The 15,408-nt window shown below is 49.7% G+C and overlaps 1 protein-coding gene and 1 pseudogene across 1 annotated transcript in view; both read left to right on the forward strand.

Annotated features, from left to right (window-relative positions):
- LOC141371996 (voltage-dependent N-type calcium channel subunit alpha-1B-like) overlaps nt 1-14,522 on the forward strand; it is a gene marked incomplete at its 3' end in the record, with an annotated part of 15,208 nt that extends 686 nt beyond the window's left edge. The window contains exons 3-7 of the mRNA XM_073890459.1: nt 280-390; nt 807-890; nt 12,491-12,607; nt 13,008-13,073; nt 14,431-14,522. Of these exons, the coding sequence (XP_073746560.1) occupies nt 280-390; nt 807-890; nt 12,491-12,607; nt 13,008-13,073; nt 14,431-14,522 (470 nt within the window). The remainder of the gene's footprint in view (nt 1-279; nt 391-806; nt 891-12,490; nt 12,608-13,007; nt 13,074-14,430) is intronic.
- Nucleotides 9,672-10,965, forward strand: LOC112814559 (alpha-1,3/1,6-mannosyltransferase ALG2 pseudogene; annotated as a pseudogene).
- Nucleotides 14,523-15,408: the final 886 nt, after the last annotated feature.

Consider the following 15,408-nt stretch of genomic DNA (forward strand, 5'->3'; position numbering starts at 1 on the left):
GAGAGAGAGAGAGAGAGAGAGAGAGAGAGAGAGAGAGAGAGAGAGAGCCATCGTTGCAGCTGATCACGTCTTGGTCAGCATGGGATGCCTATAGAAGCCCAGTGCCCTTGGTTCTCTGTGGGCTGAGATGATAAGAGTGTCCTGGGAGAAAACAGAGAGAGCAGGGACGGGTATCCCTACCCTGGGCAGGCGTGCAGTTCTCTGCTCTGGCAGGAGGTCAAGGCTGGGTTGTCTTGGGGCAGCCGAACCTGTAGCCAATGGCACTTAATCCCCGTGCAGTTCTATGATGCACCATATGAATATGAGCTAATGTTGAAATACCTGAACATTGTGTTCACATCCATGTTCTCCATGGAATGCGTGCTGAAGATCATCGCTTTTGGGGTGCTGGTAGGTGCCTTGACTCCCTCCTGGCGTTTTGGTGGCCTGCCTTTTGGCTCCCTCTCTGTAGGGGGGATCTTCAGGGACTTGTAGCTTAAAGCTGGGAATTCCCCAAGCCCCCAAAGCAAATCTGACATTGCAGGGGCTCCTGAGGAAGGGGCTGCTCCAATACCCTGAGCTGCCTGAGCTCTGCCCCGAGCCCAGTTCCTGGAGACAGGCGTGTCTAGGTCCTCCTCTTTGGACACACAGCTCTCAGTTCTGCACCTGCCCAGACCCACAGGTGTTTGCTTACCCAGCTGTGGTGTCCCTCCTGGGTGGTCCATCTGTCCCTTTGCTCCTTTCTTGATTAGGGGTACTTTCTGCAACTTCTTGCCTGGCAGAACCCTTACCAGCCTCTAGCAGTAACTGCACTTTTTTCTCTCCAGAACTATTTCAGAGATGCCTGGAATGTCTTTGACTTTGTCACTGTGTTGGGAAGTATTACTGATATTTTAGTAACAGAGATTGCGGTAAGTAGTGTTTCCTGTCCTTCCTGCAGGGCCCAGAATTATTTCCTTCTAGGCAGTGCTCCTCAGTGCACCTCCAGGTCCTGAGTGTTAGCCCCTTCTCTCTTGCCAGAGTTCCCCAGGAGCCCCTGGAAAGAAGGAGGCTCCTCTCCAGAGGTGGAGTTGGGAATTGGGTATTGTCTTGGGAAATGCTTTCTATCAGATAAGAAAGTGGTTTCCAAAAGGTCTTCTAGGCTGGTGGTCTGAGAGTCACCTGGGGGCTTCGTTGTAACAACTGACCAGGAAGACAAGAATCTTTTAAATCTGTGTGTGTCTGACAAATCTAACAACTTGGCACCAAAGTACATGAACTAAAACCAACAAGAATTTAGAATATTTTAGAATATTAGGTTTGTTTTAGAATATTTTAGAATTTAGAATTTACAATATTTTAGAATATTAGATTTTTTTATGTCTGTGTGTGTGTGTAAATAAAATCAGATACTCATTCATATCAAAGATACACAGATTATATGTAAAAACTGACCAAGTGCTAAAATATGAAATTGTCTCGACAAATATCAAGGAATCTGAATCATAAAGCAATATTCTTTGAGTACAATGCATTATATCAGCATTAAATGGCAAAAAATCTCATCTCAGTCCTAAGGTGACTTCTCCAGGAGCAGAGAATTAACGTGGGGTTCTTGTACAAGTCATTTCTTAGGAAGCACTCCTGGGCAAGACCATGAGAGGGAAGTTTGGGGAAATGGACAGCTAAGAGAAGGGAGATCAGAAATGGATCTGGAGCCAGGTGCCGGGGTGCATCTGGGTCATCCCCGACGGGGGCTTGGAGACAGGGTGGTCACCACTCAGAGCTGAAGAGCTCATGCTCTGTACGGATTAGTCCACCACTAAGGGCTGCACCTGGGGGCTGCAGTTGTCAGATACCTCCAGCCCTTCTGAGTGCACCCCACGTGCAGGCAAAGCAGGCTCTGGCACCACTGGGGAGGAAGGAATATCAGACTCCTTGGTAACAGGACCACACTGGAGTGCACGAGTGTCTGCTGTTACCCTGGCCCCACTCAGCTCTGCCCACATCTCACAGTGGGTTCACTTCCCTCCTTCTTCAGGATGATGCTGGTCACGATGTGTGGGAGAAGAGGGTTGGTAACCAGCTAGAGCTAGTCGGGGTTAAGTTGATGTTCATTAACTTATTCTTCCTAACCCCTTTTGGGGTCCCCTGACTGGTGGCCAGCCTTCTGCCTCATAGTTGCTGGGCGGGATGAGGCAGCCCACACTGTCACCCTATGAAGCCCAAGTCCCTGCTTGTCACACCCTTCTGTGTTTCTGGCTGCCATAGTAGTCCAGTCGTAATTAAGACTGGTCATAGAGCACTAGAAAGGCCCTAGTGAACCCCCTGATTTCCAGATAGACTTCTTCCTACCCTATGTAATGGTAGCTCTGCCCTTCTCCAATCCCAGCATGCAGTACCCTGGCCAGCCTGGACACTCTGCTCTGCCTGCTGATCTTACGGCATGAGGAGCACAAGTGACAGGGGCCCACCATGACTTTGGTGTTCCACAGTGGAAGCCTTCCCTCCCCCTTGATCCAGGACCTCTAGATTTGCCAAACCTAAACTTATGGAGATGATGAGAACAAGGTCTGACCTGGGTTGCTGGAGGATAGTCAGAGGGGCCACCCCTACTTCCACCCCTTGCTTTCTGGATCTGTGCGACAGTTGGACACCCAGTACCATCTCTTGTTTGTCAGTTCATCTTGAAGGACAATATCCCAACCCTGTGAGGAACATCACCAAGCCAGCATTTAATCTGTGTCTTTAAGAGCCTTTTTCAGTGTTTTATGAGGTTTCCACCTCCTGAATGATGTTGAATATTATATGCCAGTAGATCCCGTGTCACCTGCTACTTTTGTACCTGTTTCTGCTTGCTCAGTTTGGAGTTGATGTTATGTGGAATCCAATATGGGTAAATCCCTGGTACTGGTGTGGGCCAAGCTATTCCATGGGCAAAGACAAACCCACACCCAGTGTATGAGTGATCCCAGTAGAGACAAATCACTGCCATTTCCAGGTGAAAGGATTCTCATGTAAGCAAATTACCACCAAGTGGCTGGCTGACAGCCTAAAGCATGGTGCATTGTAGAGTCATCGTTGACTTCTCATAGTGGGCTGGGTGTTTAGTAGTGGTCATGGCTGGATCAGCCCACCTGTTGGGCTCAGGCACAGCCTTCATCTCAGCCATCATGGTCACTCCATTCATGGATCTACTATGTGAACACTGGGGCTGGTGAGAATAGAGGCAGGCTGTCATCTGTTTGGTAAACCATGTCAAGGCCTGGTTTTTAGTGCCCCTACAGCTGTGGATGCTCTGTAGTGGACACTGATGTGTAATACAAGGACCTGCGTGTCGCATCCATCGCCTAGGCCCATCTGGATGCCTTTCCCCAACCTTTGTTCCCTCCCGTGCCCTGGTCAAGCTTTAGCTCTTGCCTAAGGTCCCGTAATCCATACCACAGGATTGGATTGGTGATGGAGAACTTCCTTCTCCATCCGCGCCATGGCTGCTCAGGTTCACAACCTAGAACTCTGCCTCACCACTGTCTTCCAGCTCGTCTCTGTGTGGGGTTCTAGTGACACCAATGTATTGAGACAACCGCATCATGTAACAGGCTTGAGTTTTTCCTCCTGGCTTTTGTGATCATCCCATGATATGTTGGGTTAGGTTTGAGCTAAGGAAGACAGGTGCAGCAAAGGTGCAAGGCCTGGGGCACTGGGCCACCTGTCATGAGACTGTGTCCTCTATTTTGAGTGAGGTAGGAAGAGGAGTGACATAATCTGGCTTTTCAGACCAAACCTCTGGCTGAGAATAGAGTGCAGGGCACAGGCAGAAGCAGCTAGGCAAGTTAGGGCTTAGTTGGCTTATCCCAGAAAGAGACCCCAAGACAGGAGTTCAATGCAAGTCATTTATTTGGGAGTTGATCCCTGGAATACAAGGGGAACAAAGAAGTGGGCCAGGGAAGGGGGGCAGCCAATACATGGTACTGTGAAGCCAGGTACCGCTGTGGGTCCTCACTGGGAGCCCTGAGCCTCCATTATCCCAGCAAGGGGAGGGGTGACTGGGGTATTTTTCAGCAAGTGCTGTTAGCTACTAGTTGAAGGCTGCTGGGGAGAGGGGGCCAGAGAATATTAATTCTCATGTCCTGCCCTGCGAAAATTCTCAGGAAAAAAAGATGTGGATGCTGACAATTGATTATTTGGCCTGTGAGGATATGAGTGCCACTGAATGCCATAGCAGAGAGCCCGGCAGAGGGTCTAAGGTGAGAGACTGTCATTACAGATGTATTTTCCAGTGGAGCTGCAGATGGACCACATGTCTCTGTGAAAGTTGAGCAAGAATGGCGTCAAAATCTGAGCACTTGGGAACATGGATTATCATTAATTGAAATGGGAAAGACTGTGGGTGGAACAGGTTTGTTGTGGACTGTTTGTACATGTGGACTGGATGCAATTTGTACATGTTAGATTTGAGTTGCCTGTTGGCCTCCCTGAAGGAATCATCCAACAGGCCTTTGCACAGATGGGCCTGGAGTTTGGAGAAGAGATTCATGCCATTGTCATAGGATTGGGAACCATGAGGATATGAGATGATATCAGATCCATGAGACTGAATGAGATCAATAAAGGAGAGAAAAGAATGAGCTACTGAGTTCTAGGATGCACCAACATTTAGTGACAAAGGTGTGGCCGGAGGAGAGAGAGGTTTTCCAACCATTAGTAAAGGTTAGTGTGCAGAATGTGCAAGGCTCTTCGGTGAATCATTAAGAAAAACAAAAGCAACTGAATGGAAAAATGAACTGAAGGCATAATTGGGCATTTTACTAAAAGAATAAGAAACAGAAATGACAAATTAACATAGGAAAAGCTGCTCACCCTTATTTGTAATTAAAGAAATGTAAAGTGAAATGACATTGAGATGCCATTTCACACCCTCCAGTTTGTCAAACGTCAATCAGGAATTCCAGCCATGCCAATGGTTAGCAAGTGGGACAGCCAGAACCTCCACGCTACTGCGAGGGGTGTTTATTGGACAACCTTTTCGGAAGAGTGTGGCAGTCCTTAGAAAGCTTGACATATGCCTGCCTGCAGCAACTTAAGCACATAAGCCAGAGGGTGTCTGGGCAGGTGACCTGGAGACACTTTTTCACACAGAATGTCCTGGCTACCTTGTTCACAGTAGCAGCGGAACACACTGATTGTTAAGGGACTTGAACATAGTGAAGTGCCGCACGCACTGGAGGGTGGTGGTCTCCACATCAAGAGGGATGCTTTTCAGAAGCAGAGTTTGCTTGCCGTCAGCACAAGTTTGCCCAAGTCCGCGAAGGCTGCATACGGTTGCGTCTCATTAAAAAGGCTAAGAAAAGTCAAGTATAACGCATTTTAAGAGTTTGTCATAAGACGGTAAAGAAAAGCAATTTTTAACAAGAACTAAGGGTAGCTACTACATCTGGGGAGGAGAAAGGGAGACAGGACGTGCTTCAAATGTAATGGTAACATTCTGTTTTCTTTAAGCTGGGTGATGAATATATGGACAATTTATGATTTTTCTTTGAAAATGTGCATCTGTACACATATTTATACATATTCTTTTGTGTATGTGGTATGTTTTATGATTTTAAAAAATTAATAATCCAAATAATGGGGGGAAAGTTCTGAGCTGCCATTTTCACACAAAAACCAAGGATGTTCTGTCACACCAACCATTGGCATTGTGGCATTGCCCAAGTGCTTCTCATCCAAAAATAATTCGTACCAGTGTGGTTTCTGGGAGGAGCAAGCTGGCTGCTGATCCTTACGGGCCTCGTCCTTGGACACAGGCATCTTTGTTCCCTGGATAAAGGGATCCAGACATTGTGCTCCTGTCTGCAAGGGCACAGCTCTGGGGGTTTCTTCATGTGTGTGCCTCCTCGCCCAAGAGGGCGGACTGATGAGCAGGCATCAAGGGTGGGGGTTGCCAGACATGCAGAGAGCACGACGCCCAGCTGTCTTGCAGGGAAACTTCCACCTCCAAAGAGGGCGGCACACAAGGCAGAGACCTTCTGTAGAGCAGGTGGCTGGAGTAGCCCAGTGTCTGGACCTCGGCTGTTGGACACGCAAGGCCAAGGGGGCTTGTGGTTGTATCAGACCTTGCTTCAAATAAGCCCTCCATGGCCGCTGCTGTCGGCCCCCGATGCCTAGCAGGGCCGGTGGGAGGGCTGAGGAGCCGCTTGGCTTGGAAGCTGTGCTGTGCCCTGTCCACTGGTGCTCTCAGAGATCAGTCCTTCACCCAGTCCTGCCGAGAGGGGAAATGATGAAAGGAAGTCGTCATGTGGATTAGTGGTGTCTTTATTTTTGTTCATTTGTTGTCACTTCAGATGTTACTTTGTGAATGTACTTTTTTTTCCTTAGGCAAATGATGAGTTTCAGTTCCCACCACCACCTTAATCAAAATAGAGTAGTAGTCTTAACCAGGGTCATGTAGAGACAGCATTCCCAAGCAAGCATAAAACCGACATTGATTTCTTTGCCTGGAAATAAAAAAATAAGTGTCTGTGAGTCATCTTTGGATTTGCATTACAAACAGGAATGCAAATGAATGCCACCCTGTCTGCATAACCTACAGATTTCAAAAATATGTTTTGATTTGATGCATTTTAAGCCAAATATGCAAAGTTTACTAAAATCCTCAAATTTTCCAGCGAGGTATTCAAAGTTTGAGTTTTTGCTTGTTGGTGACTCATTTTCTCTTTTGCTTTCTGTTTTTGTTCTTGATTTACCTTAACCTACCTGCTGACTCATGCCATCCAACCAAGAGACAAAGCAAAAACCATGTCTCCATCTGTATGTTGCACACCTGCTGCTCAAACATCCCAATTTGTAAATAATACGCAAATATCCATCCATGAAAAGGTCACATATAGGAAACGGTTCATTTCATGACTTTCAGCAGTTCTTAAAACTCCTTGCTTTCCTTGCTCTCCTCCTTCTTCTTCCTTCCATTTCCTGTGACCCCTCACCACTGCCTTTCTGAGGGGTGTGGTCAGAGCCTGGCAGTACACCCATCCCCTCTGGCCTCTTCTTCTCAGTACCTGGGGTCCAGCAGGGGTTTCTGAAGGCCCTCCCAGGAGCCACTGGATTCAGGAGCTGGCCTTGGGTCTAGAGAGGTGGTGTAGGTTCTTCTGAGTGAAGCGGCCAAGTGCCCAGTGTTTCTTGTCGGGATCGGGCTCAGAATTGGGGAGATTTTTGTAGGACATGAGTTTGGACTTGATCCTACAAAGCCCATGGTTTCTCTTCACCATCTCCCTTCTGCTCCCTTCCCCACTGTACCAACATACAAGGCTGGTTCTCCCCGGTGGCCTCTGACGATGTCTCCTGTAACATTCTCCCTGGACATGCCCTTCCATAGGGAACCCTCTCTGGGTCTCAGGGCTGGAGGAGATTGGAGATTTTGTCTTCATGATTCAAAAAGGGGTGGTGTAAGGCCTGATGGAGTGGGAAGAGGGTCTGCCCCCAGAGACAGTGAAGCTCAGGGCTCTTGCACCCAGGCATCATTGATCCACTTGTGCACCCTTGCTCCGTGAGGTCATGTGGAGTGCAGGTAGCATGAACTGGGGCTTCCTTCCAGGCCTTCATGGATGTTTGCGAGGAGAGCAAAGATTCCAGGAGCAGATTAAACTGAAGCTGTGACTGGAAATTCACATAACGTAGCAAATATTTGAGATTCCTGTTACAAAACGAACATTAACGATAAAGTGTTTCACAAGTGCAGCAGAAGATCTTGAGTTGTGAGAATATGCCATTTGATGCCGCAGAAATTTTCGACTCACTCAGGCCTTTTCGTAGCCATTTCTGTCCATTTGGGAAGAGCACCCCCCTCCCCGTGCCCTTCCTCCTCCTCCAGAGCACACATGCCCTTCCATAGGGAACCCTCTCTGGGTCTCAGGGCTGGAGGAGATTGGAGATTTTGTCTTCATGATTCAAAAAGGGGTGGTGTAAGGCCATGCTGCGCATGTTGGGGTATACAGAACTTTTCTTTTCTTCATCATTGTCCCATGGGAACAAAGCTGATTAGGAGAACAGTTTGTTACAGCATAGACTGTGGCCCCCAGCAGATATGCACAGGTCACTTTCCTTGACCCTGACTGGAAAAAGTGATGTACTTGGATGCAGGAGATGCCGATCCGGGTCTGAGGCCTGTTGATCGCCTTTGTGGGGGCCATGTTTCACAATGCCCGGCGTACCTTTAAATCCCTTAAATCTCAGACTCCTCACCATCTGGGCACAATGTCCTAATGTCTCCATCTTGTGGATGAGGAAGCAAGGGGCTCAAAGGAGCCAGGGACCAGTGTACCCTCAAGGTGAATCAGCTACCACATTGAGAGGTGTGATGATGCATCTTTTTGGTGCTCGAGAACTTTCCTTATTTTTTTAAAGATTTTATTTTTTTTATTTACGAGGGAGAGAATGAGAGATAGAGAGCACGAGAGGGAAGAGGGTCAGAGGGAGAAGCAGACTCCCCGCTAAGAGGGGAGCCCGATGCGGGACTCGATCCTGGGACTCCAGGATCATGACCCGAGCCAAAGGCAGTCGCTTAACCAATTGAGCCACCCAGGCACCCTAGACTTTTCCTGATGCAGAGGCAGATGGCAATAAGGAAGGTCCTGGCTTTAAAGTAGTAGGGGAAGTAGTAGGTGCTCTCTGGTATGACAGAAACCACGGACTCTGGGAGGATGGGGCAAGCTATGTCCATCTCCAAGGGGTTGGCCGAGGCCAGAGGTGACTATGCATAGCCGTGGGAGGCTGCCGTGTGCTTGCCGCCCCCTGCTCTCCTGCATGCACTTGCATGGTGTTGCCTGGCAGTTCCCGCCCTGGGCACAGCCACGGAGTCCTCTGCCTGCCACGCTGTGCCCGGAGTAACTGTGGCTGCTGTCGCCATCTGTCTTCATGGCTCTCTAGGGCTGTCAGTCTGTTGCCACCGCCACCCCTTTCCCGAATGCCCACTGGAGCCCCGAGAAAAGACATTTGGGAGGATGGGTGAGAACTTGAGTCTCAACAAAATGTAGCAGGTGACTTGTTGAGCTTTGCATTCATGCACTATGTAGATGGACATTGCCTTCCCCTGCCTTGTCTTCCATCCCTTCTTTCTCACCCAGACCCTAGATTATCCCCAATATCTCCAGGAAATCTTCTCATCTGCGCCAGTGGCCTGAGAAGAGCACTTTGGGCTGGGCAAATGATAACTGTGTTATCACAGTCTTGGCCCCTCCAAACCCAAGTGAGTAGGTGCTTTAGAGTTCGGGCCCTTGGAAGCTCCCTCCCATTCCTCTGCATTATTGTCTTCTACAGAGGATTTCCCAGCACTGTAGACAAATTCTCCCTTCCATCTCTGTGCCCATCCTCCCGAGGGGACTGGCTCATTTGAGAACCTGGGGCCCACGGGGCAGGTGTGGATGTCTTTTGGCCATCCTGTACCACTGAGATTCTCTTTCCCCAGCACAAACAGGTGAGGGAGCTCTAGGCAAACTGTGTGCCCTCCAGGGTCACACCTCAAGGTCCACTCCTGCCTTCTTGCTGATCTGGACCACAGTCAGCACCTCCCTGTGACTACCAGACCTCCCACCCCATGGCTCTGACATCTGGCCCTCCAGCAGAGACAGTCTAGTCTCCAGCCACCCCAGTGGGAACTGAAGAGGTAGACATGGGCACGGTTGTGGCCACTGTACTTAGAAGTATGAGTGAGGGGAAGGAGCATGCGTGGAAGCCCGGTAGGGCGCGGGCCGCTAGCGCGGCTCCCCGACCATGGCGAAGAAGCGGGGCCAAGACGAAGACCCCGGTCCCAACCCATCGGTGCTGTTCCTGCACCCGGACCTGGGCGTGGGCGGTGCCGAGCGGCTGGTGCTGGACGCGGCACTGGCGCTGCAGGCGCGCGGTTGTAGCGTCAAGATCTGGACCGCGCACTATGATCCTGGCCACAGCTTCGCGGACAGCCGCGAGCTGCAGGTGTCTGCTTGCATCCCAGTGCTCAAGCTGGCCAGACGGCCCAAGAAGATCCTGTTTTATTGTCACTTCCCAGATCTGCTTCTCACCAGGAGAGATTCTTTTCTGAAACACTTATACAGGGCCCTAATTGACTGGATAGAGGAATACACCACAGGCATGGCGGACTGCATCTTAGTCAACAGCAGGTTTACAGCTGCCGTTTTTAAGGAAACATTCAAGTCCCTGTCTCACATAGAACCCGATGTCCTCTACCCATCTCTGAATGTCACCAGCTTTGACTCCACTGTTCCTGAAAAGCTCGATGACCTCGTCCCCAAGGGGAAGAAATTCCTGTTCCTCTCCATCAATAGATACGAAAGGAAGAAAAACCTGACTTTGGCACTGGAAGCCCTAGGAAAACTGCGTGGAAGGTTGACATCCCAGGACTGGGACAAGGTTCATCTGATCATGGCAGGTGGTTATGATGAAAGAGTCCTGGAGAATGTGGAACACTATCAGGAATTGAAGGAAATGGTCCAGCAGTCCGACCTTGGACAGTGTGTGACCTTCCTGCGGTCTTTCTCAGACACACAGAAGATCGCGCTCCTCCATGGCTGTACCTCTGTGCTTTACACACCAAGCAACGAACACTTTGGCATCGTCCCTTTGGAGGCCATGTACATGCAGTGCCCGGTCATTGCCGTGAATTCGGGTGGGCCCTTGGAGTCCGTCATCCACGGCGTCACAGGGTTTCTGTGTGAGCCTGACCCAGTGCATTTCTCAGAAGCGATGGAAAAGTTCATCCACGAGCCTTCCCTAAAAGCCACAATGGGACTGGCAGGGAGAGCCAGGGTGAAGGAAAAGTTTTCCTCTGCAGCTTTTACAGAACAGCTCTACCAGTATGTCACCAAACTGCTGGTATAATCCCACTTTTTAAAGGCCTGTATGCTGTATTCATTAGTACCATTTTTTTGTAGACCGTAGCCTCACTTTTGAAACCGAAAAAGAAACCTAGAGTCCACTGCAGAAGCGATTAAAAGAAAAATAAACTTGAATCTTGAATCTGAGCCACTTTCCTATGCATAGCGCCTTTCCATCTACTTTTTCAGAAAAATGAAATCTTTTAGGCTATAATTATTCCATGTCTTCATCAAAAAACTTCAGTTATATTTTCTCTAGGGTACTGTTGCTTTGCCTCACTTGGCACGCTGTAGTTTAAGCGTATCATCATTAAAGTCGATTAATTTGGGTCCATAGCATAATGAGAACAGGGTCACTGTAGTACCCAAAATCAATGCACCTAAGCGTTTACTATCCTCTGTTTGGAAATTTTTGTTAGTCATACTTTTGCCTGGATCCATAGCAAAAATGTTCTGTACTTTTTTACAAAGATTTATTATATTTTTGCACACTGAGATGTGACAATAAAATATGGTTATCATAGGAAAAGAAAGCATAAAAAAAAAAGAAGTAAGAATGAGACCTGCCTCTCCACCAAAGGCCTCAGCCCAGCCTAGAGCAGATGGGCAGCCCTGGAGGGAGGACGGCCAGCTCTCCCCAGGCTTCCCATGCCTCCTGCACGTGCTCTCCTACTGCTGCTCTCATTCAACATGTCGTGTTCTTTTCTCTTCATCTGACCACTGAATCTGCCGATACGATGTGTCTAGGCCTGAGCTGCTTGTATATGTTAAAACACCAAAGTGGCAGGAAGCTGCTGTCAAGCTGCGTGCAGCACCTGGTCTCCAAGCAGAGAGAGGGTGGGAGACTGCCCAGGGCCACTAGCACCCCCACATCGTGGACACCGTCCAGAGCCGTGCTCCCTGAAAGGGATGTGCCAGTAACTCAAGGCGCCCCTGGGCCAGGGTGGAAGCCTCACTCCCAGGTAATCTGTGGAGTCCAGAGTTTATTGCTTCTTTTTGTGCTTGATTTTGAAACTCTTGGATGAGGTAGCAGTGCTAGATACCCTGGGATCTCTGGAGTTGGGACCATTTGCGGATTTCATAAGTGGTTTCCGTGGTGTGGGCAGCAGGATCGGCAACACTTACCGTTCTTATGGTGAATTCTCTGCAGGCACCAGGAGCAGCCCCAGAAGAGATGTTTGCCCCTCTCCAGGTCCCAGGCAGCAGGGGCTTTGCTAGCCGTATGGAGAAGCAAAGGGCCCTTCAGAGGCTCTCGGTGAAGAAACAGCCCTGCCCGGCACTTGGACGGCTTGGCTGTGTCTTGCAAGAGGGGTTAGTGTTAGAGGCCCATCCACAGTTGGTCTCCTGGCTCCACCTGGCAGCAAGGAGTTGCTTCTGAGAATTTTTCTCTCTCTCCCTCCCTGTTGGGTGCAGGGGAGCCTAAAGCAGAGGGGTTTCTTTGATTTGCTGCATGAGAAGTGATTTGCAATGACAAGCTTTATTTTGGAATGTATTCTGGTGGCCGATTGCTGCTTATACTGTAGAGCAGTGACATTTTGTTTGATCTCTCTTTGTATGCACTTTTATTCAGGACCACAGCATGCCAGGGAGAGGTGGGTGGGGAACAGCACCTGCAGTTGCAGGAGGCTGGTCTCCGCAGGTTAGAGAACAGCCTCTCTTCCCTACAGAACAATTTCATCAACCTCAGCTTTCTCCACCTCTTCCGTGCTGTCCGGCTCATCAAGGTGCTGCGCCAAGGCTACACCGTCCGCATCCTGCTGTGGACCTTCCTCCAGTCCTTCAAGGTAAAGCCCAGACATGGCCCTCGTGCCCTGACCCTCCCCTGTGTGATGCACAGTGCTGTGGCCACCACCTCCTCCTCGCCACCAGAGCAGCCCCTCCTCGTGGAGGCTCCTTGTTGGCACCCGTTATCCAATTGTAGTTTACAAAGACATTTTAAGTGATTCAGAGAGCATCTTGGTAATGCTCACTGACTCTGAGGTGGGTTCTATGACTGATTATAGATGAAGGAACTGAGGCGGTCTCTTGGTGGAGGGGCTTCATGGCCAGTGGGGGTGGATTTGCGGTCGCTGGGGTCTGGTTGGCCCTAGAGACCCTGCCACCGTCCACTCTGCAGACAAGGCCTGAGCAAGGTAGCTGGGCAGCCTTCCCTGGAGCTGCCCTGTCCTCTGTATGTCTCCCCAGGCCCTGCCCTACGTGTGTCTGCTCATCGCCATGTTGTTCTTCATCTACGCCATCATCGGCATGCAGGTGGGTGAGCCTGATGGGACAGGGAACAAGGGGCCCCTGTGCCCTGGGGCAGAAGGGCACTGATCATGGTCATCAAATGGTATCAATGACAGATTTGCACTTGGGGAACATTTCTATGTTTGAAGCACTTTATGAACGTAATTCTCAGAAAGGCTGTTCTACCAATAAGGACACAGTGGCTGGGCACCACGGGTTTGGGCCTGTCCCCCAGAGTCCACTAGTGAGGCATAGCACCACCGTCTGTGGGAAAATGTTCTGCTGTGCTCCTGAGTGGAACCCAATTGGGCTGTTAGGGTGTTGATGGGCATGTTTGATTGTGTGCCCGGCCTCCATGTTGGTGGAGCTTTTGAGCACATCTGCCTGGTGCTGAGTGGCCTGCAACTCACCCGCTGGTCATTCTGTTAATCCAGAGAGTTCACCTGATCTTTTACAGGAAGTTATATATTACAGAAGAAAAAATTCAACAGGATCACACCAGATCACTGTATTGTCAAGTTTAGCTTGGATAAGTTAGATTGCCTTTATTTTGCCAAAGAACCCTTTGTCACCTACTTGGAAAAACATTTAAAAGAGAAAGCAGTGTTCCAGTTTTAAATATTTGGCATCTGGCCACTTTTCAACAGTAGGATGGCAGATGGATCCAAATGTCAAATTATAGTGGGAGAAGCCATTGTCTTAAAGGTTAGCTGAAAAGTGATTTTTAAACTCTACTTCAGGGATTGAAAAGGTTCTCTTCCTGGAAAATTTCCTGAGATCGGATGCTATTTAAAAATATATATATATTTGTGCCTGCTTTGTTTTGGGAATTTATAAGACCAGAAGGGTCACTGATCTTTGTTTTTGGTGAATATGTGATAGTTCATAAATTTTTCAGCCAGATTCCAGATTTTAAGCCAAGTATAGTTACTGACTTGTTTGCATTCCTAACCCTAAAAACAAATCAATTAAAATGGTTAGAAAGCCCATTGTGATATTTGCACAGAAATTTAGAAAGTAACTTTCAAGTTGACCTCATAGCTATTACCAATAAAATTACTGCTTCGGAGTCATTGATGACAGGGTGAAATTTCAAATGCTTCCTGTCTTATATATAGCGCAGCACACGTAAACTTAGCTCCGGGTGGCATTTATACTGGGCATGCAGACTTGCAGGTGTAGACATGCGGAGATGGGAGGGGGGGCGGGCAGTGATGTGTTTGGCTGGAAGTTCTGGCCCCTCCAGCCCCTGCCGCAGTGGTGGTGCCTAAGGGCAGCGTCCTGTGCCTTGTGGGTCCTTACGTGCACACATCCCCTTCTGCCTGGCCACAGCTCCTGAGGGCCCAACAGGACCAGCCTGCAGCCTTCTTCCTCATTTCAGGTTTTCGGAAATATTGCCCTGGATGATGACACCAGCATCAACTGGCACAATAACTTCAGGACGTTTTTGCAAGCCTTGATGCTGTTGTTCAGGTGTGTTCTTTGGGGAGTCAGCCCAGGCTCAGAGGCTCCTCCGTTCAGGAGGTACAGGGCGTTTGCCGACCCAGAAGGCCACCCCCTCTGATCCCAGCTAGTGCTGGCTTCCCCTCAGTGGGGCTTCCCAGCTTCTCCTCCCCTCTTCCTCCTTCCTTCCCTAAGGGTTCCTGGGCCTCGGGACAGATGGAAGGGAAGTCCATGAGGGAGGTCAACCTGAGAGCCCCAGGTGAGACTGGCCTTGATCACCTCAGCTCAGATCACTGGGGGTGGCCAGAAGGCCTCTGGTGAAGCTGCAGCCAATGGCCTGGGAGGACAGAAGGTGTCCAGCAGGGCCTTTTTCGGTGTGCTGGCCATAGGCTTTGCATCTGCTCACCTTGTTGACTGCAGGGTCTGTGGGATCGGGGCCGGGGGTGGGGGCAGGGCAGGGCAGGGGGACACAGAGTGTGCTACTCAGGGCCCCAAGGAACACAACTGGCCAGGGTGAGTGTCTCCACCTGCCCCGTGGCTCACAGGACTGCAATTCCCTAGGCTCCAGGCTTCAAGGTAGGCAGAGTAGCTTGTTTCTTGCTCAGGCACCTCACTGTGTGCTGGAAAGGGCTGCATGTCAGCTTTTCTTCCGAGATGTGACACACTCTCTGTGGCCCATCCTGGTTTGGGGGCTCTGGGGAGGGGGTGAATGTGTCTCACTGCCTCCAGGGTCCCCTTCATTAAGGCAAGCCCACCACATGACCGTAGGAGGGAAGAAAGGTGCGCTTCGTAGGGACTTGGGGAGGAGGGGTGCTGACATAAAACCCTGCCTGGGGCTCCTTCTTGAAGTGCCCACACACGTGTTTCTTTATGCAGATGCACCAGGATCCTGTAAGGCCTGTGCTGGGAGATGCCC

The sequence above is a fragment of the Callorhinus ursinus genome, unplaced genomic scaffold (genome assembly GCF_003265705.2).
Source record: "Callorhinus ursinus isolate GAN/ISIS: 27379988/994484 unplaced genomic scaffold, GSC_fseal_2.0 scaffold252, whole genome shotgun sequence".
In the NCBI taxonomy this organism is placed as follows: Eukaryota; Metazoa; Chordata; class Mammalia; order Carnivora; family Otariidae; genus Callorhinus; species Callorhinus ursinus.